The 23,235-nt window shown below is 41.3% G+C and overlaps 1 protein-coding gene across 5 annotated transcripts in view; it reads right to left on the reverse strand.

The window, feature by feature from the left end:
- The window catches only part of anks1b (ankyrin repeat and sterile alpha motif domain containing 1B), a 385,802-nt gene that overhangs the window by 285,919 nt on the left and 76,648 nt on the right, over window positions 1-23,235 (reverse strand). For all 5 annotated transcript variants that reach the window (XM_061912138.1, XM_061912134.1, XM_061912133.1 and 2 more), the window contains exon 4: window positions 2,678-2,834. In XM_061912138.1, the coding sequence (XP_061768122.1) occupies window positions 2,678-2,834 (157 nt within the window). The remainder of the gene's footprint in view (window positions 1-2,677; window positions 2,835-23,235) is intronic.

Raw genomic sequence — 23,235 nt, forward strand, 5'->3', positions numbered from 1 at the left:
CAAACTTGTGAAGGAGTCATTACATAATGACACAGACCTTGAGGTGATAGAATGAACGTTCGCAGCTCCATGAAGATGTGTGTGTGTGTGTGTGTGTGTGTGTGTGTGTGTGTGTGTGTCTTGTATTTCTACCCTTCTTGAGACATCAACAAGGAAAAGTACCTTCCATATGAGCACCGGTAAACAAGTTGGGACCGAAATCATGGCCCCTATACCGAAAACCATTGCATCTAATACTGAGCCAAATACTAGAGTCCGTGAACATTGCTCCAAAGTCAGGATTTTTTGTTGATTTAATGTGCATACAAAAGTAAACATTGACAGGTGCAAAGGCAGCAATATATGATAAAACAAGACGGCAGCTAAAAGAGGACTTCCCTATTCATCCCCGAAAAAACCTGCCAGGTGAACAGCTGATTTTTCGACGAGCATAGTATGAACAAATACACTAAGGTACAAAGACTATAGTGGCCATTCACAGTTAGCTTCTACAGCTGGGTTGGCCAAAGTGCGGCACAGGGGCCATCTGTGGTCCGTGACTTGTTTGTCATCGGCCTTTAGCACATTACATAAAACAAAAAATAGATATTAGCACCCCTGGTAGTGAAATCTATCCTAATTAGTGTGGTCCCAAAAAGGAGGGAGTTTTAAAATTGACTGTGTCGCTTTTAAAAGTGCTCCCCCTCTGGTCAACATATGAATTAACAAGAGTGTGTAAACATTTTAAGTGCTCCCCCTCTGGCCAACATATGTAATAACAAGTGTGTGTAATAAATTGGAATGTGCCTTCTTTAGCCAAAATGATGTATGTGGACACATAGAGACATACTGTAATAACTTTAAGTAAATAATGATGATCAAAAAAAACTACAAACAAAAAATTCCCCAAAATGATTTTACTAAAAGCTTACCCTTTTTATATTTGCATAATTTGTAAATATTATTAAAGGAGAACATTATCACAATCTCAGAAGGGTTAAAACCAATAAAAATCAGTTCCCAGTGGCTTATTTTATTTTTCAAAGTTTTGTTCGAAATTCTACCCATCATGAAATATCCCAAAAAAAGGCTTTAAAGTGACTGATTTTCGCTACCTGTAAATCCACCCGTCCATTTTTCTGTGACGCCACATAGTGATGCCAATACAAACAAACATGGCGGATAGAACAGCAAGATATAGCGACATTAGCTCGGATTCAGACTCGGATTTCATTGGCTTAAGCTATTCAACAGATTACGCATGTATTGAAACGGATGGTTGGAGTGTGGAGGCAGATAGCGAAAACGAAATTGTGAAGTGAATTATATTTATATAGCGCTTTTCTCTAGTGACTCAAAGCGCTTTACATAGTGAAACCCAATATCTAAGTTACATTTAAACCAGTGTGGGTGGCACTGGGAGCAGGTGGTAAAGTGTCTTGCCCAAGGACACAACGGCAGTGACTAGGATGGCGGAAGCGGGAATCGAACCTGCAACCCTCAAGTTGCTGGCACGGCCACTCTACCAACCGAGCTATATAAGAAGAAACTGAAGCTATTGAGCGAATAACTATTGAAGCTATTCGCCGATCGCCCTCTAACCAACGATTGCATCTTTTGACCACTGGAGCAACTTAAATCCGTTGATTGGTAAGTGTTTGTTTGGCATTAAATGTGGGTGGAGGGAAAGGCTGGATGCAAATATAGCTACAAATGTACATACAGCTAGCCTAAATAGCATGTTAGCATCAATTAGCTGGCAGTCATGCCGTGACCAAATATGTCTGATTAGCACATAAGTCAATAACATCAACAAAACTCACCTTTGTGATTTCGTTGACTTTATCGTTGGAAATGCATCTGCTTTGAGTGTCGCAGGATAGCCACACAATCTTGCCATTTCTGCCATGCTAGCATCGATTAGCATGCCGTGCTAATCGATGCACGTAAGACAACTTGAATCCGTCCCTGATCGTGTTGTTACAGCCTCCGACAACACACCGACGAGGCATGATGTTTGAATGATTGATTGATACTTTTATTAGTAGATTGCACAGTACAGTACATATTCCGTACAATTGACCACTAAATGGTAACACCCCAATAAGTTTTTCAACTTTTTAAGTCGGGGTCCACGTTAATCAATTCATGGTATGGAAAACCGTCGAAAAAACGAAAAATAACAGAGCTGATTTGACTCGGTGTGTGTAATGTGTTTGAGAAAATGGTGGATTGCTTCCTATTGTAACGTCACGGGTGAAAGGTCATCGCTCCGACAGCGAACAATTGAAAGGCGTTTAAATCGCCAAATTCACCCTTTTAGAGTCTAGAATCGGTTAAAAAACATATGGTCTTTTTTCTGCAACATCAAGGTATATATTGACGCTTACATAGGTCTGGTGATAATGTTCCCCTTTAATGTTGTAAATCAAAATATTCATATATCTAGAAAGGGTGGTCCGAAAGAGGTAGGCCTTTTTCGGAGGTCTCAAGACGGTAGCAAATACAATAATTTGTGTGTGTGCGTGTGTGTGTGTGTGTCTTCTTTAGAGAACAAGATTTACGGCCTGTGAAGAACCAGAACCACCTCCGATTCTGCACACACGTTCACTGGCCACAACATTAGGTACGCCCCGTCCAATTCACAAGCCATATCTGTAAGCAGTGCAGAATGACAAGGATGCAAATGAGTTATTACCTGCTGGTTGACGAGGCAGTGCGAGGGCCTGTGGTGGATGAGGATGCGCACGATGTCCACGTCGCCCCGCCAGGCGGCCAGGTGCAGCGGGAAGCAGCCCTTGCTGTCCGCCATGTTGGTGGACGCCTCGAACTGGAGCAGCTTCAGCACCACCTCCCTGAGCACCAAGCAGATTGATTTTGGATTTGAACGCTTGGACGTTACGCACAACAGACTTTTTAAACAGTTTTTCTTTCTATTTAAGAGCATCGAATGAGAGGAAAACCGATCGCCTCGCTCGCTTTTGAAGGAAAACTTCCTTCCTCGCGAACGTGACACTGGCTAGAAAGTATGCTGTTGCAATTTATGGTCCGGAAGACAAATCTGTTAAATCTGTGTTGCTTGACACTCAATGTCACTAAAACATTTACTATTTTTTCTCAAAATCTAACATTCCCCATAATTAAATGGGTTATAAATGGGTTGTACTTGTATAGCGCTTTTCTACCTTCAAGGTACTCAAAGCGCTTTGACACTACTTCCACATTTACCCATTCACACACACATTCACACACTGATGGAGGGAGCTGCCATGCAAGGCGCCAACCAGCACCCATCAGGAGCAAGGGTGAAGTGTCTTGCTCAGGACACAACGGACGTGACGAGGTTGGTTCTAGGTGGGATTTGAACCAGTGACCCTCGGGTTGCGCACGGCCACTCTCCCACTGCGCCACGCCGTCCCTACATAAATATTACATAAATATTTCAGTTTCTGCTCCAAACTTACAAATTCTAACAGAATACAAAAAACTTGGAGCCAGTGGTGTGCTGTCAGGGTAAGCAAATGCCTTCTCTGCTGGCCTAACATAAACAGAAATTATGATCGTAATTAAAGATGAAAGTCATTTTAAATTCACTTTCCCTAAATATCTAAACGTATTCATATTGTCTTCATGTCATATTATGCTGCTTCCAGTTCTGTTTAGGTTATAGAGGGTTTTTTTTTTTTATCCAATCAGAATTCAGCCAGCTTATGTTGCCATGCTTTACCAAATCTGCCCAAAGCCTTCAGTATCAACAATGCTGGTGTCTGTGCGTCAGTGAACAGACATACATTTGACAGACAGTTGCAATAGCCAATCAGATCACAAGTTGTTGTCAGTAAGGCTTCTAGCTGGCATAAGGCAGATATATAATGCGATGTTATGACCTAGGTAACATAAGAACTCCATTACCCAGCATGCCACAGTAGTAAAGAGCATGCGCAGTTGAATGTACGTATGCCGGCAGCTGGATGTTTTGGATGAGCACGCTGTGTGAAGTAAACTTTAAGAAGTCAGCCAACACACCTCGTCTGCATCTTTTACAAACCCTGTTTCCATATGAGTTGGGAATTTGTGTTAGATGTAAATATAAACGGAATACAATGATTTGCAAATCATTTTCAACCCATATTCAGTTGAATATGCTACAAAGACAACATATTTGATGTTCAAACTGATAAACATTTTTTTTTGCAAATAATCATTAACTTCAGAATTTGATGTCAGCAACACGTGACAAAGAAGTTGGGAAAGGTGGCAATAAATACTGATGAGGAATGCTCATCAAACACTAATATGGAACATCCCACAGGTGTGCAGGCTAATTGGGAACAGGTGGGTGCCATGATTGGGTATAAAAGCAGCTTCCATGAAATGCTAAGTAATTCACAAACAAGGATGGGGCGAGGGTCGCCACTTTGTAAGCAAATTGTCGAACAGTTTTAGAACAACATTTCTCAACGAGCTATCGCAAGGAATTTAGGGATTTTACCATCTGCGGTCCGTAAAATCATCAAAAAGTTCAGAGAATCTGGAGAAATCACTGCACGTAGGCGATGATATTACAGACTTTTGATCCCTCAGGCGGTACGCCATCAAAAACCGACATCAGTGTGTAAAGGATATCACCACGTGGGCCCAGGAACACTTCATAAAACCACCGTCAGTAACTACAGTTGGTCGCTACATCTGTAAGTGCAAGTTAAAACTCTACTATGCAAAGCCAAACCCATTTATCAACAATATCCTGAAACGCCGCCGGCTTGGCTGGGCCCGAGTTCACCTAAGATGGACTGATGCAAAGTGGAAAAGTGTTCTGTGGTCTGACGAGTCCACATTCCAAATTATATTTGGAAACAGAGGACGTGGTGTCCTCCAGAACAAAGAGGAAAATAACCATTCGTATTGTTATAGGCGCAGAGTTCAAAAGCTAGCATCTGTGATGGTATGGGGGTGTATTAGTGCCCAAGGCATGGGTAACTTACACATCTGTGAATGCACCATTTATGTTGAATGGTCCATACAGGTTTTGGAGCAACATATGTTGTCATCCAAGCAACGTTATCATTGACGCCCCTGCTTATTTCAGCAAGACAAGTGTTACAACAGCGTGGCTTCGTAAAAAAAGAGTGCGGGTACTTTCCTGGCCTACCTGCAGTCCAGAGCTGTCTCCCATTGAAAATGTGTGGCGCATTATGAAGCGTAAAATACGACAGCGGAGACTGTTGAACGACTGAAGCTCTACATAAAACAAGAATGGGAAATAATTCCACTTTCAAAGCTTCAACAATTAGTTTCCTTAGTTCCCAAACGTTTATTGAGTGTTGTTAAAAGAAAAGGTGATGTAACACAGTGGTGAACATGCCCTTTCCCAACTACTTTGGCACGTGTTGCAGCCATGAAATTCTAAGTTAATTAATATTTGCAAAAAAAAAATAAGTTTATGAGTTTGAACATCAAATATCTTGTCTTTGTAGTGCATTCAATTGAATATGAGTTGAAAAGGATTTGCAAATCATTGTATTCCGTTTATATTTACATCTTACACAATTTCCCAAATCATATGGAAACGGGGTTTGTATGATTAGAATAGCCCACACATATATTTGCGAGGCCATTTTCAAGAAAGGTACTTAAAGAGAAACTGCATCTTTTTGAAATTATGTCGGCCAACCGCAGGAGCTCGAATGGGTACTACAAATTGTGAGTTCAGATATTTTATTTCTTTATATTTTCACGTTTAATGTGTTTTTTGCTATTTTAATTTTGACAGTACCACATAAGATATGTTTTAATTACTGATGCGGGTGTATTGATTTTTATATGTGCCAGAAAATAACCCGTTATGTGAAGTGAAGTGAATTATATTTATATAGCGCTTTTCTGTAGTGACTCAAAGCACTTTTACATAGTAAAACCCAATATCTAAGTTACATTTAAACCCGCGTGGGTGGCACTGAGAACAGGTCTCCCGTCCAAAGGCAAAACCTAGTAACTCACTTCTAGCTGATTGTGAGAAAACAAAGGAAAACCAATCTATCTTGATGCTGTCTCACAAAGATCTACAAAGTCATCAAACGTATAGATGTTTTCTTGAGCTTTCATTTTCTTGCCGATTGAGCCATGGATGGAATCTGCTCTCATGAACGTGTGCCCTTTCTCCAGATATTTTATCACAATCTCGGGTGGGCCCCATTCTGCGTTTGCACATTGGGCAAGAGCCGTGTACAGCGTCCAGTTTTTATTTTGACCTCCACAGTTATCTGCCCAAAAGAGTATGCAAGGGGAAGAATCAAGAACAATACATTTAATGAAGGTGCTTGCAACGTCCTGGGCCAATCTTCCAAATATCCCCTGGTGCCATAATATCACATAATCAGGTTGACCGTCGGCCCCCATTCGTGCAAATGTCTCATTAAAGACGATAAGGCGACTGACAAAGAAGCTCCGATTGGTCCCTTGAGATACTAGGTTTTTCTGTTGTATCTACAATTATATGTGGTAGTTGCTAGGTCCTGCCATGCGCGTAGCAGCTTACTTACGGAACAAATTACAATATCGCATACACTAATGTAAAGCATATTGTGGAGAGACGGAGCCGACGAGCCGACAGCGGGCGGAGGAAAGCAGCATCCCTAGCCGAGATGGAGGCGAGAAGAGGGAGCGTGCGGCGGAGAGAGGAAGCGTGTCGCACTCGGAGCCGCACGCTAGCAACAATCAGCGCACACCACACAGCTGTGCGCAATCACGTCATCTGCTCCTCCGGCATAAACAGGGGGAAGGAGGAACAGACAGGGGAGAGTAGGAGAAGGAACCCACTGGAGTAGACCGACCACGACCACGAAAGAACGATCAGACCTGAGAGACGATGCGCCCCTGCAACAGACGCAAACCCCGGATACCGCAAGGTGCATCGCAGACAGAAGCAGGAAACGCCCGCGCACTGCAAAGTGCCGCGACAACCAGGAAGTCGGTCACACATATCACCTAGGAACTCCAAAATTATTATCAGCTCAGTTTTGACCAACATTTAGATTAGATAGTACTTTATTTATTCCGTCAGGAGAGTTCCTTCAGGAAAATTTAAATTTTCAGCACAATCCCATTCAAGATCAGACAAACATTACAGGGAGACAGAACAGGATCGCTGATGGGTCTGCCGGCTTCCAGCGCTCCTTACAAAAAAGATGAGATACAGGTAAACAAGAGGGGGTAATGGGAGAAAAAAAAATAGAAGATTAAAATAAAATAAAATTAAAAATTGGTCTTAGCCTGGGCCCTGGAGAGGGGTTTGCAGACTGAGGCCAAGGGGAAAAAAAACAACTCATAACCATAGTACACATCCCTCTTCCATGTGTGTAAGAAGGAAACATCAAACATCAAAGAACACAGAGGACATTAAAGACATTAAAGCAGCAGATACAAGCAGACACTTCTACATACAGCTATGAATAAAAAGTAAAAGAAACATATCCACTGTGGTGGCCTCTGCGGTGTTCCACGCCATCGTCCGCTGGGGAGGAGGGAGCATGGCCAGAGACAGGAGCAGACCCAACAAAGCAACCAAGACAGCCGACTCCACTCTCGGCCAGTGTCCAGTCCGCATGGATGAGCGAGGATACGTCCAAGGTGACTGAGGTGTCCGACACCTGCTCACCCAGCCAAGACACCGCGAAGCCTCTCCGTCCCAGCGCTCAGTGCTAGCTCCGCAGCCCTGTCCCCTCATCCGCATCTCCTCCAGTCCCTCCAAAGCGACTCCGGTGTGGTAGACACCCAGCAGCTGGTCTCCATGGCCAAAAGGCTCCCGGGAGGCAGATCCAGAAGTCCACAAAAAAAGCACCACAGAGGTCACGAAAGTGCCACCCCTTGTCACACAGTCCCAAAGGGTCCCGGACCAAAAGGCAAGAAAATATAATAAGACATGAAAACAAGAGGGAAACACAAAAGGATGACACAAGAGCACAGAGCTCCTGCCTACAGCAGCCACTACAGCAGCGCCATCTTGGAAAAAAAAAAAAATAGTTACTGGGTTTTGCCTTTGGACGGGAGAGGTGGGTAAAGTCTCTTGGACAAGGACACAACGGCAGTGACTAGGACGGCAGAAGCGGGGATCGAACCTGGAACCCTCAAGTTGCTTGCACGGCCACTTTACCAACCGTAGCCGCCCCACATGTACAATGTTGAGTGGATTCAATGCCCAGTAGGGCGTAAATGTGTTCCTGTATAGTCTTTCTCCAGAAATGGTCATGTGGTGAGATAAATGATGGTATTTTGAGAGGTAATCATTGGACACAGGACACCACTTAAGGCCGAGGTGGGAAACTCAAGGCCCGCCGCTGCTTGGAGCACTAATAGACTCAAAGCAGACACTCAAATCTGACATACAAAAACGTCTGTAAAAAAGTAAAACATCACTTCAATCAATCAATCAATGTTTATTTATATAGCCCCAAATCACAAATGTCTCAAAGGACTGCACAAATCATTACGACTACAACATCCTCGGAAGAACCCACAAAAGGGCAAGGAAAACTCACACCCAGTGGGCAGGGAGAATTCACATTCAGTGGGACGCCAGTGACAATGCTGACTATGAGAAACCTTGGAGAGGACCTCAGATGTAGGCAACCCCCCCCCCCTCTAGGGGACCGAAAGCAATGGATGTCGAGCGGGTCTAACATGATACTGTGAAAGTTCAATCCATAGTGGCTCCAAGACAGCAGCGAGAGTCCCGTCCACAGGAAACCATCTCAAGCGGATCAGCAGCGTAGAGATGTCCCCAACCGATACAGGCGAGCGGTCCCTCCTGGGTCCCGACGAGCGGTCCATCCTGGGTCTCGACTCTGGACAGTCAGTACTTCATCCATGGTCATCGGACCGGACCCACCCCACAAGGGAGGGGGGGACATAGGAGAAAGAAAAGAAGCGGCAGATCAACTGGTCTAAAAAGGAGGTCTATTTAAAGGCTAGAGTATACAGATGAGTTTTAAGATGAGACTTAAATGCTTCTACTGAGGTAGCATCTCGAACTGTTACCGGGAGGGCATTCCAGAGTACTGGAGCCCGAACGGAAAACGCTCTATGGCCCGCAGACTTTTTTTGAGCTCTAGGAATCACTAATAAGCCGGAGTCTTTTGAACGCAGATTTCTTGCCGGGACATACGGTACAATACAATCGGCAATTAGCTAATTTCCGGTTTATTTGATCCAACTTAGACCTCACTGAAACCATTAGAATCATTATGCAAGCCAACATTAAAAATACTGGACAAAAAAACACCACTGCACAATTTTAGAAAAACACCACCGTCTAAATGTGTAAAATAGGTGGTTTATCTTCACCTCCACTTAGCCAGATGGTGAAGGTACGGAACACCACACAACATGTAATCAGATGGGCCGCCAGCAGAGACTGTGTGATTCCACTAAGGAAGAGTTCCTTCGGCCAGAGCGCCTTCTCTGTGAGAACACAGTCCTTGGGCACATTAGAGAGTCGGCCTCTCAAAGCGCTCTTTTAAGCATTCACACACAGCGCCAGCATTTTGGAAAAATATAATAAATCTAGCTGTGGCAGCATAGGAGAACGTTATGTACAGGGTACACTTTTGCATCTTATTGCACATAACTGTGGTGCATTCAAGAATTCTCGATGTTGATAAAAATAGAGGCGTTATTAGTTTTTGAAAACAGAGGGAGGCTTTACCTCCAGAAAATACACTGGGGCGGCATGGCGTAGTGCAGGGGTCACCAACCTTTCTGAAACCAAGAGCTACTTCTTGGGTACTGATTAATGCCAAGGGCTACCAGTTTGATACACACTTAAATAAAGTGCCAGAAATAGCCAATTTGCTCAATTTACCTTTAATAAATACATCTATATATATAAAACAATTAGTATTTCTGATTGGCAACACTAAAATTGGCCCTAGTGTGTGAATGTGAGTGTGAATGTTGTCTGTCTATCTGTGTTGGCCCTGCGATGAGGTGGCGACTTGTCCAGGGTGTACCCCGCCTTCCGCCCGATTGTAGCTGAGATAGGCGCCAGCGCCCCCCGCGACCCCAAAAGGGAATAAGCGGTAGAGAATGGATGGATAGTATTTCTGTCTGTCATTCCGTCGTACATGTTTTTTTTCCTTTTACGGAAGGTTTTTTGTAGAGAATAAATGATGAAAAAAAACCTTAATGAACGGTTTAAAAGAGGAGAAAACACAAAAAAATGAAAATAAAACTTGGAAACATAGTTTATCCTCAATCTCGACTCATTAAAATTCAAAATTCAACCGAAAAAAATGAATGGAAATACTAGCTAATTGGAATCTTTTTGAAAAAAAAATTAATAAAAGAATTTATGGAAGATCATGCTTTGGACTGGACTCTCGCGACTGTGTTAGATTAGATTAGATTAGATTAGATTAGATTAGATAGTACTTTATTCATTCCGTCAGGAAAATTACGATTTTCAGCACAATCCCATTCAAGATCAGACAAACATTACAGGGAGACAGAACAGGATCGCTGACGGGTCTGCCGGCTTCCAGCGCCCCTTACAAAAAAGATGACATACAGGTAAACAAGGGGGGGGGGGGGGGGGGGGGGGGGAGAAAAAAAAATAGAAGATTAAAATAAAATAAAAATAAAAAATCGGTCTTAGCCTAGGCCCTAGAGTGGGGGTGCAGACTGAGGCCAAGGGAAAAGAACAACTCATAACCATGGTACACATCCCTCTTCCATGTGTGTAAGAGGGAAACATCAAACATCAAAGAACACAAAGGACATTAAAGACATTAAAGCAGCAGATACAACCAGACACTTCTACATACAGCTATGAATAAAAAGTAAAATAAACATATCCACTGTGGTGGCCTCTGCTAACTAGCTAATTGGAATCTTTTTGAAAAAAAATTAATAAAAGAATTTATGGAAGATCATGCTTTGGACTGGACTCTCGCGACTGTGTTGGATCCATTATGGATTGAGCTTTCACAGTATCATGTTAGACCCGCTCGACATCCATTGCTTTCCTCCTCTCCAAGGTTCTCATAGTCATCATTGTCACCGACGTCCCACTGGGTGTGAGTTTTCCTTGCCCTTATGTGGGCCTACCGAGGATGTCGTAGTGGTTTGTGCAGCCCTTTGAGACACTAGTGATTTAGGGCTATATAAGTAAACATTGATTGATTGATTGATTGATCATTAGTAATTATCCCCGATAATGATTAATTTTAGAATTTTGATGACATGTTTTAAATAGGTTAAAATCCAATCTGCACTTTGTTAGAATATATAACAAATTGAACCAAGCTATATTTCTAACAAAGACAAATCATTATTTCTTCTAGATTTTCCAGAACAAAAATTTAAAAAGAAATTCAGAAGACTTTGAAATAAGATGTAAATTTGATTTGAAAGATTTTCTAGATTTGCCAGAATAATTTTTTTGAATTTTAATCATAATAAGTTTGAAGAAATATTTCACAAATATTCTTAGTCGAAAAAACAGAAGCTAAAATGAGGAATTAAATTAAAATGTATTTATTATTCTTTAAAATAAAAATAAAAAGTACTTGAACATTGATTTAAATTTTTAGCAAAGAAGAGGAAGGAATTTAAAAGGTAAAAAGGTATATGGGTTCAAAAATCCTAAAATCATTTTTAAAGTTGTATTTTTTCTCTAAAATTGTCTTTCTGAAAGTTATAAGAAGCAAAGTAAAAAAGTAAATTAATTTATTTAAACAAGTGAAGACCAAGTCTTTAAAATATTTTCTTGGATTTTCTAATTCTATTTGACTTTTGTCTCTCTTAGAATTAAAAATGTCGAGCAAAGCGAGACCAGCTTGCTAATAAATAAATACAATTTAAAAAATAGAGGCAGCTCACTGGTAAGTGCTGCTATTTGAGCTATTTTTCAGAACAGGCCAGCGGGCGACTCATCTGGTCCTTACGGGCTACCTGGTGCTCGCGGGCACCGCTTCAGTGACCCCTGGCGTAGTGGGTAGACCGGCCGTGCCAGAAACTTGAGGGTTGCAGGTTCGCTTCCCATCTATTCACATCCAAACCGCTGCCGTTGTGTCCTTGGGCAGGACACTTCACCCTTGCCCACAGTGCCGCTCACACTGGTGAATGAATGATGAATGAATGATTGGTGGTGGTCGGAGGGGCCGTAGGCGCAAACTGGCAGCCACGCTTCTGTCAGTCTACCCCAGGGCAGCTGTGGCTACAGATGTCGCTTACCACCACCAGGTGTGAATGAATGATGGGTTCCAACTTCTCTGTGAGCGCTTTGAGTATCTAACAATAGGAAAGCGCAATATAAATCTAATCCATTATTATTATTAACAATAAAACAATCATGACAATAATGATGTATTATTATGTGATGATAATCCTTCATGAATTAACCAATCTTTACACTCTAAAGTAGAGTAACTTTGGCATATTCATAATCGTAGTGTTATGAACACTGACAGGTTATATGATTTTGTTTATTTATTGATTGATTGAAACTTTTATTAGTAGATTGCACAGTACAGTACATATTCCATACAATTGACCACTAAATGGTAACACCCGAATAAGTTTTTCAACTTATTTAAGTCGGGGTCCACGTTAATCAATTCATGGTGAAGTGAAGTGAATTATATTTATATAGCGCTTTTTCTCCAGTAACTCAAAGCGCTTTACATAGTGACACCCAATATCTAAATTACATTTAAACCAGAGTGGGTGGCACTGGGAGCAGGTGGATAAAGTGTCTTGCCCAAGGACACAATGGCAGTAACTAGGATGGCGGGAGCGGGGATCGAACCTGCAACCCTCAAGTTGCTGGCACGGCCACTATACCAACCGAGCTATACCGCCCCAATGGTAACACTGTAGTATGGGGAACATACTCATCATTAATTAGTTGCTTCTTACATGCAAATTAGTAACATATTGGCTCTTGGTTGCTTTGTTGGGTCTGCTTCTGTCTCTGGCCCTGCTCCCTCCTCCCCAGCGGACAATGGCGTGGAACACCGCAGAGGCCACCACAGTGGATATGTTTCTTTTACTTTTTATTCATAGCTGTATGTAGAAGTGTCTGGTTGTATCTGCTGCTTTAATGTCTTTAATGTCCTCTGTGTTCTTTGATGTTTCCCTGTGTACTATAGCTATGAGTTGTTTTTTTCCCTTGGCCTCAGTCTGCACCCCCACTCCAGGGCCTAGGCTAAGACCGATTTTTTATATTTTTATTTTATTTTAATCTTCTATTTTTTTCTCTAACCCCCCACCCCCCCACCCCCCCACCCACCACCCTCCTTGTTTACCTGTATGTCATCTTTTTTGTAAGGGGCGCTGGAAGCCGGCAGACCCGTCAGCGATCCTGTTCTGTCTCCCTGTAATGTTTGTCTGATCTTGAAGGGGATTGTGCTGAAAATTGTAATTTTCCTGAAGGAACTCTCCTGACGGAATAAATAAAGTACTATCTAATCTAATCTAATCTATTAATTAGTTATTATTAAGTACTTATTAATGCCTTATTCTGCATGGCCTCATTACACAACAACCCTAACCCTCTAACCCTAACCAAATAACTCTTTGTTACTTAGAATATGTTCCCCATAATAAAATGTTACCAATTTTTTTTTTATTATTATAATTTGGTCACTTTATATTGAATTTGTTGGCACTTCCTTGGTTATTGAGATTTGTTTTTGATGTGTTAATCCCATCTTTAAATGGTCAAAAACCTAATAAACTGTGCTCAGAGGTCTTGTGGTTAGAGTGTCTGCCCTGAGATCGGTAGGTCGTGAGTTCAAACCCCGGTCGAGTAATACCAAAGATTATAAAAATAGGACCCATTACCTCCCTGCTTGGCACTCAGCATCAAGGGTTGGAATTGGGGGTTAAATCACCACAATGATTCCCGAGCGCAGCCACCGCTGCCACTCACTGCTCCCCTCACCTCCCAGGGGGTGGAACAAGGGAATGAGTAAATGCAGAGAGTGATTTCACCACACCGAGTGTGTGTGTGTGAGACTATCAGTGGTACTTTAACTTTTAAAAAGCTAGTTTCAACCAAACCCGCGCTATAATTTTTTTTTTTTTTGCATGTAAATATACCAAAAATGATGATGGGGGCCCTTTAGGAGTCTTGTGTATTGGGACCCAGAATTTGAATGTTACGCCCCAGAGCATCAACGCTACAAAATAAGAATACATCTAATTTCTAATTCACTTTTCCTCAAACATGTCAAAGCGCTACAAAGTTAAAAAAAGAGTGGTTTTGCTAGTATGATTATTGTGGCACCTCTGAGATGCATTCAAAACAGGTGAAAATGAGTATAAAGCATATTTAGCTCTGTCTTTAGTTTTTTTTACACATGACTACTGCTTACAACAGTGTTTTTCAATATTTTTTGAGCCAAAGCACATGTTTTTCATTGAAAAAAATCCGGAAGCACACCACCAGCAGAAATCAATAAAAAACTAAACGCGGTAGGGATTACTGACACTAAAAAGTCGTTCTTGCAATTGTTGGATATGAATTTAAACCATAACCAAGCATGCATCACTATAGCTCTTGTCTCAAAGAAGGTGTACCGTCACCACCTGTCACATCACGCCGAGACTTATTTGGAGTATTTCGGTATTTTCCTGTGTGTAGTGAGTGTTTTAGTTCTTTTCTTGCGGTCCTATCTTGGTGTTTTTTCCTGTTTTGTTGGTATTTTCCTGTTGCAGTTTCATGTCGTCCTTGAGCGCTATTCTCCATACCTGCTTTGTTTTAGCAATTCAGACTAGATTAGATAGATTAGATTAGATAGTACTTTATTTATTCCGTCAGGAGAGTTCCTTCAGGAAAATTACAATTTTCAGCACAATCCCATTCAAGATCAGACAAACATTAAAGGGAGACAGAACAGGATCGCTGACGGGTCTGCCGGCTTCCAGCGCAGCGCCCCTTACAAAAAAAGATGAGATACAGGTAAACAAGGGGGGGAGAAAAAAATAGAAGAATAAAATAAAAAAATCGGTCTTAACCTGGGCCCTGGAGAGGGGGTGCAGACTGAGGCCAAGGGGAAAAAAAACAATAACTCATAGCCATAGTACACATCCCTCTTACATGTGTGTAAGAGGGAAACATCAAACATCAAAGAACACAGAGGACATTAAAGACATTAAAGCAGCAGATACAACCAGACACTTCTACATACAGCTATGAATAAAAAGTAAAAGAAACATATCCACTGTGGTGGCCTCTGCGGTGTTCCACGCCATCGTCCGCTGGGGTGGAGGGAGGATGGCCAGAGACAGGAGCAGACCCAACAAAGCAACCAAGACAGTTGCAGTTCTGAGTGTTGCTGGGTCAGGTTTGGTTTTGGAATTGGATTGCATTGTTATGGTATTGCTGTGTAGTGGTTTGTTGGATTCATTTAAAAATAAAAATAAATAACAAAGTTTAAAAATAAAAATAAAAATCGATTTTTTAAACATTAAAATCAATTCTGAATCGCACAACATAAACGATTCGATTCGTATTCCACTCTCGGCCAGTGTCCAGTCCGCATGGATGAGCGATGATATGTCCAAGGAGACTGAGGTGACTCTGACTATTTAAGTTGTGCGGACGCGTTCCTTCTTTGTGGGGACATTGTTGATTATCATGTCACGTACGGATGTACTTTGTGGACGCCGTCTGCTCCATACGCTATAAGTCTTTGCTGTCGTCCAGCATTTTGTGTTTTGTTTACTCTCCAGCCAGTTTAGTTTTAGTTTCGTTTTGCATAGCCATGCCTAAGCTTCAATGTCTTTTCTTAGCGGCATAGCTTGGTTGGTAGAGCGGCTGTGCCAGCAACTTGAGGGTTGCAGGTTCGATTCCCGCTTCCGCCATCCTAGTCACTGCCGTTGTGTCCTTGGGCAAGACACTTTACCCACCTGCTCCCAGTGCCACCCACACTGGTTTAAATGTCACTTAGATATTGGGTTTCACTATGTAAAGCGCTTTGAGTCACTAGAGAAAAGCGCTATACAAATATAATTCACTTCACTTCACTTATAACCTGCACGCTGTTTCCCGCTGTCGTCTGCATATTGTGGTCATGACGCGACATGTTCCCGACATCTACAAAGCAATTAGCTACCTGCTGCCACCTACTGTTATGGAAGAGTATAACGTGGTTACTCTGCCGAGCTCTAGACAGAGCAGACACTCACCAACAGCACATTATTTACGGATTATAATTACTTGTGTGCAAAAAATATTTTTAACCCAATTAGGTAAAATTACATAATCTCCCAAGGCACACCAGACTGTATTTCACGGCACACTAGTGATTGAAAAACACTGGCTTACAATACAGGCCTGCCTGATAAGACAACGTCGCCGCATCAACAAGTGACAGTCAGCGCTTCTTATCAGGAGTCCCCTACCCAAGCCCCTCATTTGCATTCCAAATGTCAGCGGGAGAACCCGGGCAGAGAGAAGGCACGGAGCCTGTCCCAGGGAGCAGCCTAATGAGATGCTTATTTCAATCATAGGCGTCACGTTGGACTCGAAGAAATGAATCACGTTGGAAAAACACACACAAACTTTGGCGTTTTGCTCGACATTTCCAGTTTTGTCACTTTTCTTCCCACTCCTGCTTGGCCTGTTGATCTGCGGCAGGAAATCCACATAATTGCCCCAAAACACATCACTAATCCTTCATCTCCGGGTAAGGGGGACGACGGACTGGCTCGCCGGCTAATCCACACGCTGCAACTGTGGATTCCTCGGCAGGGTTTTTTCAAGGCGGGGGCACCTGCAGCCCATTGAAAAACCCGATAACGACTTGCGTAAGCGCGCCTCGTTAGCCTCGTTAGTCAAAATGCTGAAATATTGGCTCAAAAAGAGCAACAACAGTTTTAGGGCATAACAACTGAGAGCAACCTGATGGATGCTTGGAGAGAAAACCTTTTTTCACATTAATTGTATCACTTTTTTGGGATGAGTCACTGCAGTTAGGTCAGGCGTCGGCAACCCAAAATGTTGACAGAGCCACATTGGACCATAAAATACCTCCCAAAAATCTGTCTGGAGCCGCAAAAAATGTAAAGCATTATATAAGTGTTGAAATGAAGTCAACACATGATATATTCTATATTAGCTATTAGGGGTGTGGGAAAAAATCGATTCGAATACGAATCGAATCGTTTATGTTGTGCGATTCAGAATTGATTTTAAAAAAAGTCTGCGGGCTATAGAGCGTTTTCCGTTCGGGCTCCAGTACTCTGGAATGCCCTCCCGGTAACAGTTCGAGATGCTACCTCAGTAGAAGCATTTAAGTCTCATCTTAAAACTCATCTGTATACTCTAGCCTTTAAATAGACCTCCTTTTTGGACCAGTTGATCTGCCGCTTCTTTTCTTTCTCCTATGTCCCCCCCTCCCTTGTGGAGGGGGTCCGGTCCGATGACCATGGATGAAGTACTGACTGTCCAGAGTCGAGACCCAGGATGGACCGCTCGTCGGGACCCAGGATGGACCGCTCGCCTGTATCGGTTGGGGACATCTCTACGCTGCTGATCCGCTTGAGATGGTTTCCTGTGGACGGGACTCTCACTGCTGTCTTGGAGCCACTATGAATTGAACTTTCACAGTATCATGTTAGACCCGCTCGACATCCATTGCTTTCGGTCCCCTAGAGGGGGGGGGTTGCCCACATCTGAGGTCCTCTCCAAGGTTTCTCATAGTCAGCATTGTCACTGGCGTCCCATTGAATGTGAATTCTCCCTGCCCACTGGGTGTGAGTTTTCCTTGCCCTTTTGTGGGTTCTTCCGAGGATGTTGTAGTCGTAATGATTTGTGCAGTCCTTTGAGACATTTGTGATTTGGGGCTATATAAATAAACATTGATTGATTGATTGATGTTTAAAAAATCGATTTTTATTTTTATTTTTAAACTTTTTTATTTATTTTTATTTTTAAATGAATCCAACAAACAACTACACAGCAATACCATAACAATGCAATCCAATTCCAAAACCGAACCTGACCCAGCAACACTCAGAACTGCAATAAACAGAGCAATTGAGAGGAGACACAAACACCACACAGAACAAACCAAAAGTAGTGAAACTAAAATAAATATTATCAACAACAGTATCAATATTAGTTATAATTTCAGCATAGGAGTGATTAAAAATCCCTCATTGACATTATCATTAGACATTTATAAAAATAAAAATAAAAGTGTCACAGTGGCTTACACTTGCATCGCATCTCATAAGCTTGACAACACACTGTGTCCAATATTTTCACAAAGATAAAATAAGTCATATTTTTGGTTCGTTTAATAGTTAAAACACATTTACATTATTGCAATCAGTTGATAAAACATTGTCCTTTACAATTATAAAAGCTTTTTTTTTTAAATCTACTACTCTGCTACCATGTCAGCAGACTGGGGTAGATCCTGCTGAAATCCTATGTATTGAATGAATACAGAATCGTTTTGAATTGAAAAAAAATATCGTTTTTGAATCGTGAATCGAATAAAAAAAAATCAATATATTATCGAATCGTGCCCCCAAGAATCGATATCGAATTGAATCGTGGGAAACACAAAGATTCACAGCCCTATTAGCTATATTAGCCTACTATCAAAAAGACTGTGTCGCCGGCTGATGCAAATCTTTGTTGACAGACATTTTGAAATGTAATATTTATTCTCAGCATTTTTACAACATTGGAAAACATTACTAAAACGGAGGCTTTTCAGAGGGGGTGATAACTCCTGGAAATTACTGGCTTAGAATGGCCAAAGGTAAAGAAGTGTGTGTTCAAGTTAAAGGAAACTACAAATAAAATGACCTCCAATATACCTAAAATACCAGGCATAATAATGCATTATGTACATGCAGCTAGCATAAATAGCATGTTAGCGTCGATTAGCTTGCAGTCATGCAGTGAACCAATATGTCTGTTTAGCACTCCACACAAGTCAATAACATCAACAAAGTTCACCTTTGTGGATTCACGCACAGCATAAAACGTTTGATGGGCAGAGACAAAGAAGGGTTGGTATAAAACACGTCTTTCTGCGGCAGCATTAAAGAAAGATGTACATGTAAACCAGGGGCCCCCAACCTTTTTGAAACCAAGAGCTACTTTTTGGGTACTGATTAATGCAAAGGGCTCCCAGTTTAATACACACTTAAATAAATTGCCAGAAATAACCAATTTTCTCAATTTACCTTTAATAAATAAATCTATATAAAAAACAAGGGTATTTCTGTCTGTCATTCAGTCGTACATTTTTTTTCCTTTTACGGAAGGTTTTTTGTTTTTTAGAATTTTGAGGACATGTTTTAAGTAGGTTAAAATCCAATCTGCACTTTGATAGAATATATAACAAAGACAAATCATTATTTCATCTAGATTTTCCAGAACAAAATTTTTTAAAGAAATTCAAAAGACTTTAAAATAAAATTTAAATTTGATTCTAAAGATTTTGCCAGAATATTTTTTGGGGAATTTTAATCATAATAATTTTGAAGAAATATTTCACAAATATTCTCCATCGAAAACACAGAAGCTAAAATGAAGAATTAAATTAAAATGTATTTCTTATTCTTTACAATAAAAAAAATAATTTACTTGAACATTGATTTAAATTGTTATGAAAAAAGAGGAAGGAATTTAAAAGGTAAAAAGGTATATGGGTTTAAAAATCCTAAAATCATTTTTAAAGTTGTATTTTTTCTCTAAAATTGTCTTTCTGAAAGTTATAAGAAGCAAAGTAAAAAAAATAATGAATTTATTTAAACAAGTGAAGACCAAGTCTTTAAAATATTTTCTTGGATTTTCAAATTCTATTTGAGATTTGTCCCTCTTATAATTAAAAATGTCGAACAAAGCGAGACCAGCTTGCCAGTAAATAAATCTAATGTAAAAAATAGAGGCAGCTCACTGGTAAGTGCTGCTACTTACGGGCTGGACTACCTGGTGCCCGCGGGCACCGCGTTGGTGACCCTGATGTAAACAAACTACGGTGCGTTCAGGGACTTCCAAAATTAGGACAAAACGGCGCGCGTCAAATACTCCCATCAGTGAAGCATTTTTAATGTAAAAATGGGGATTTTTAAAAATCAGGAATGTTTGTGTCCTACAGAAAACCATATTAAAACAAAAAATATATTTGTTTCCTCATCTTTTTCCATTTTTATACATTTTTGAAAAAGCTCCAGGGAGCCACAAGGGCGACTCGAAAGCAACGCGTTGCCGATGCCCGAGTTAGGTAAAGGCTGAAGGGTGTTTATACACTTAATTTGCCAGTGAATATTTTCATTCATCCTAGTTCTATTAACTGGACTGCTTAAATTGTTTTCGAAGATGTTTTGCCTCTCATGCTTAGGAGAGCTCTAGTATGAGATCATGATGCAGGATCCTGACAACTTCAATTGTGCTGGCAGGGGTCTCTAAAACGGTCGTTTTGCACCACTATAAAGCAAAGCCATCCGTTTATCATCTTGTAAATACTTTGCATCCTGCACCTAAAACTAAATATGTCCTATCAAATTATGCGAGCATAAACTGATGAGGCCTGTTTGGGATAAGAGCAAAAACCTCTTCTAAGACCACCTCAACAGTCCAGTTGCGAACAAGTCCATGCCACGAGAACTGCGGAAATTGTCAGGCTTCTTGCGTATTGCTAGTTTTTTAGCATTCACGGCACAATACGCCAGACAAACATCCTCTGAAAAACAACAATGCTCTGTTATTTGTCACAACATTCTGCAAGAAGACAAGCTTAAAGGGGAACATCATCACCAAACCTATACAAGCGTCAATATATACCTTGATGTTGCAGAAAAAAGACCAAGTATTTTTCTGTTTATCTGGGTTTTAGCGATGACGTCAGAACGTGACGTCACCGAGGTAATACACCCGCCATTTTCATTTTCACATTACAAACACCGGGTCTCAGCTCTGTTGTTTTCCGTTTTTTCGACTATTTTTTGGAACCTCGTCGGTGTGTTGTCGGAGGGTGTAACAACACTAACAGGGAGGGATTCAAGTTGCACCACTGGCAAGAAATCTGCCGCCAGACCCCCATTGAATGTGCCAGAGTGTCTGCACATTTTACCTGCGATGCTAAGACAGACATGGCATAGCGATGTATGGATAACCTGCAGATGCATTTGCAACGATTAAGTCAACGAAATCACAAAGGTGAGTTTTGTTGATGTTATTGACTCATGTGCTAATCAGACATATTTGGTCACGGCATGACTGCCAGCTAATCGATGCTAACATGCTATGCTAATCGATGCTAACATGCTATTTACGCTAGCTGTATGTACATTTGAAACTAGATACCCACATTTAATGCGAAACAAACACTTACCAATCGACGGATTTAAGTTGCTCCAGTGTCACAAGATGCGAAAGTCCTGATCGTTTGGTCCGCACATTTTACCGGCGATGCTAATAAGGCAGCCATGCTATGGGCCACTTCATTAGGTACACCCACGCTATGGCCGAATAGCGTCAATAGCTATTCGCTCAATAGCTTCAATTTCTTCTTCAATTTCATTTTTGCTATCTGCCTCCATACTCCGACCATCTGTTTCAATACATGCGTAATCTGTTGAATCGCTTAAACCGCTGAAATCCGAGTCTGAATCCGAGCTAATGTCGCTATATCTTGCTGTGGTAACCGCCATGTTGTTTGTATTGGCAGCCCTGTTTGACGTCACAGGGAAATGGACAGTCGCATCGCAAATAGCGAAAATCAAGAAATGTAAAGCTTTTTTTTTTAGGGATATTCCGGGAGGTGTAAAATTTTGAAAAAAACTTCGAAAAATAAAACAAGCCACTGGGAACTGATTTTTATTGTTTTTAACCCTTTTGAAATTGTGATAATGTTCCCCCTTAAAATATGCTGCAAGAACACAGGTCAAGGATCATCTACATGAGCCCGATCCCCTTTATTTTGTTGCTGTTTACTTACCGCCATAGTGTCGTGGAGGGGTATCCAACTATTTTTTAATCCGTACATCATCTCTACGACAACCCTCTAGTCTCTTTAAGAATCTGCTTCTAAAATGAGAGACTCTCACAAGTTTTTCAACTGAACTCTGGCCACCAGTTGAAAAGCGCAAATGATAAAAAAGAAAGGACCTAAAATAGAAACTTGAGGAACCTCACTAGTATACCTAAATTAAATTATTTAAACAAACGACTACTGACTATATCCGAAGTAAACAGTCTACACTAACACCTTAGTTACTTAGACTCTGTTTACACAGCAGGCCAAAGTGGACCAAATAACATTTTTTCGAAATCATATTTTTTCCAGCTGACTGCTACAAGTAACATATGATCTTAATAAAATCTTTTTAGACCAGTTGATCTGCCGTTTCTTTTCTTTTTCTCCTATGTCCCACTCTCCCTTGTGGAGGGGGTCCGGTCCGATCCGGTGGCCATGTACTGCTCGCCTGTGTATCGGCTGGGGACAACTCTGCGCTGCTGATCCGCCTCCGCTTGGGATGGTTTCCTGCTGGCTCCGCTGTGAACGGGACTCTCGCTGCTGTGTTGGATCCGCTTTGGACTGGACTCTTGCGACTGTGTTGGATCCATTATGGATTGAACTTTCAGAGGATCCATTATGGATTGAACTTTCACAGTATCATGTTAGACCCGCTCGACATCCATTGCTTTCCTCCTCTCCAAGGTTCTCATAGTCATCATTGTCACCGACGTCCCACTGGGTGTGAGTTTTCCTTGCCCTTATGTGGGCCTACCGAGGATGTCGTGGTGGTTTGTGCAGCCCTTTGAGACACTAGGGATTTAGGGCTATATAAGTAAACATTGATTGATTGATTGAATAAAAGTGTGGACACACCTTCTCCTCATTCAATGTGTTTTCTTTATTTTCATGACAATTGTACAGTAACTGAGGGCATCACAACTACGAATGAACACATGTGCAGATATGTACTTAACAAAAAAAGATGAAATAACTAAAAACATGTTCTTTATTCTAGTTTCTTCAAAATAGACAACCTTTGCTCTGATTACGTCTTTGCACACTCTTGGCATTCTCTCGATGCGCTTCAAGCACACCTGTGAAGTGAAAACCATTTCAGGCGACTACCTCTTGAAGCTCATCGCGAGAATGCCAAGTGTGTGAAATAGTAATCAGAGAAAAGGGTGGTTATTTTGAAGAAAGTAGAATATAAAACATGTTTTCAGTTATTTCACCATTTGTTGTTAAGCATATAAATCCACATGTGTTC

Source organism: Nerophis ophidion, linkage group LG10, assembly GCF_033978795.1.
Source record: "Nerophis ophidion isolate RoL-2023_Sa linkage group LG10, RoL_Noph_v1.0, whole genome shotgun sequence".
NCBI classification, from domain to species: Eukaryota; Metazoa; Chordata; class Actinopteri; order Syngnathiformes; family Syngnathidae; genus Nerophis; species Nerophis ophidion.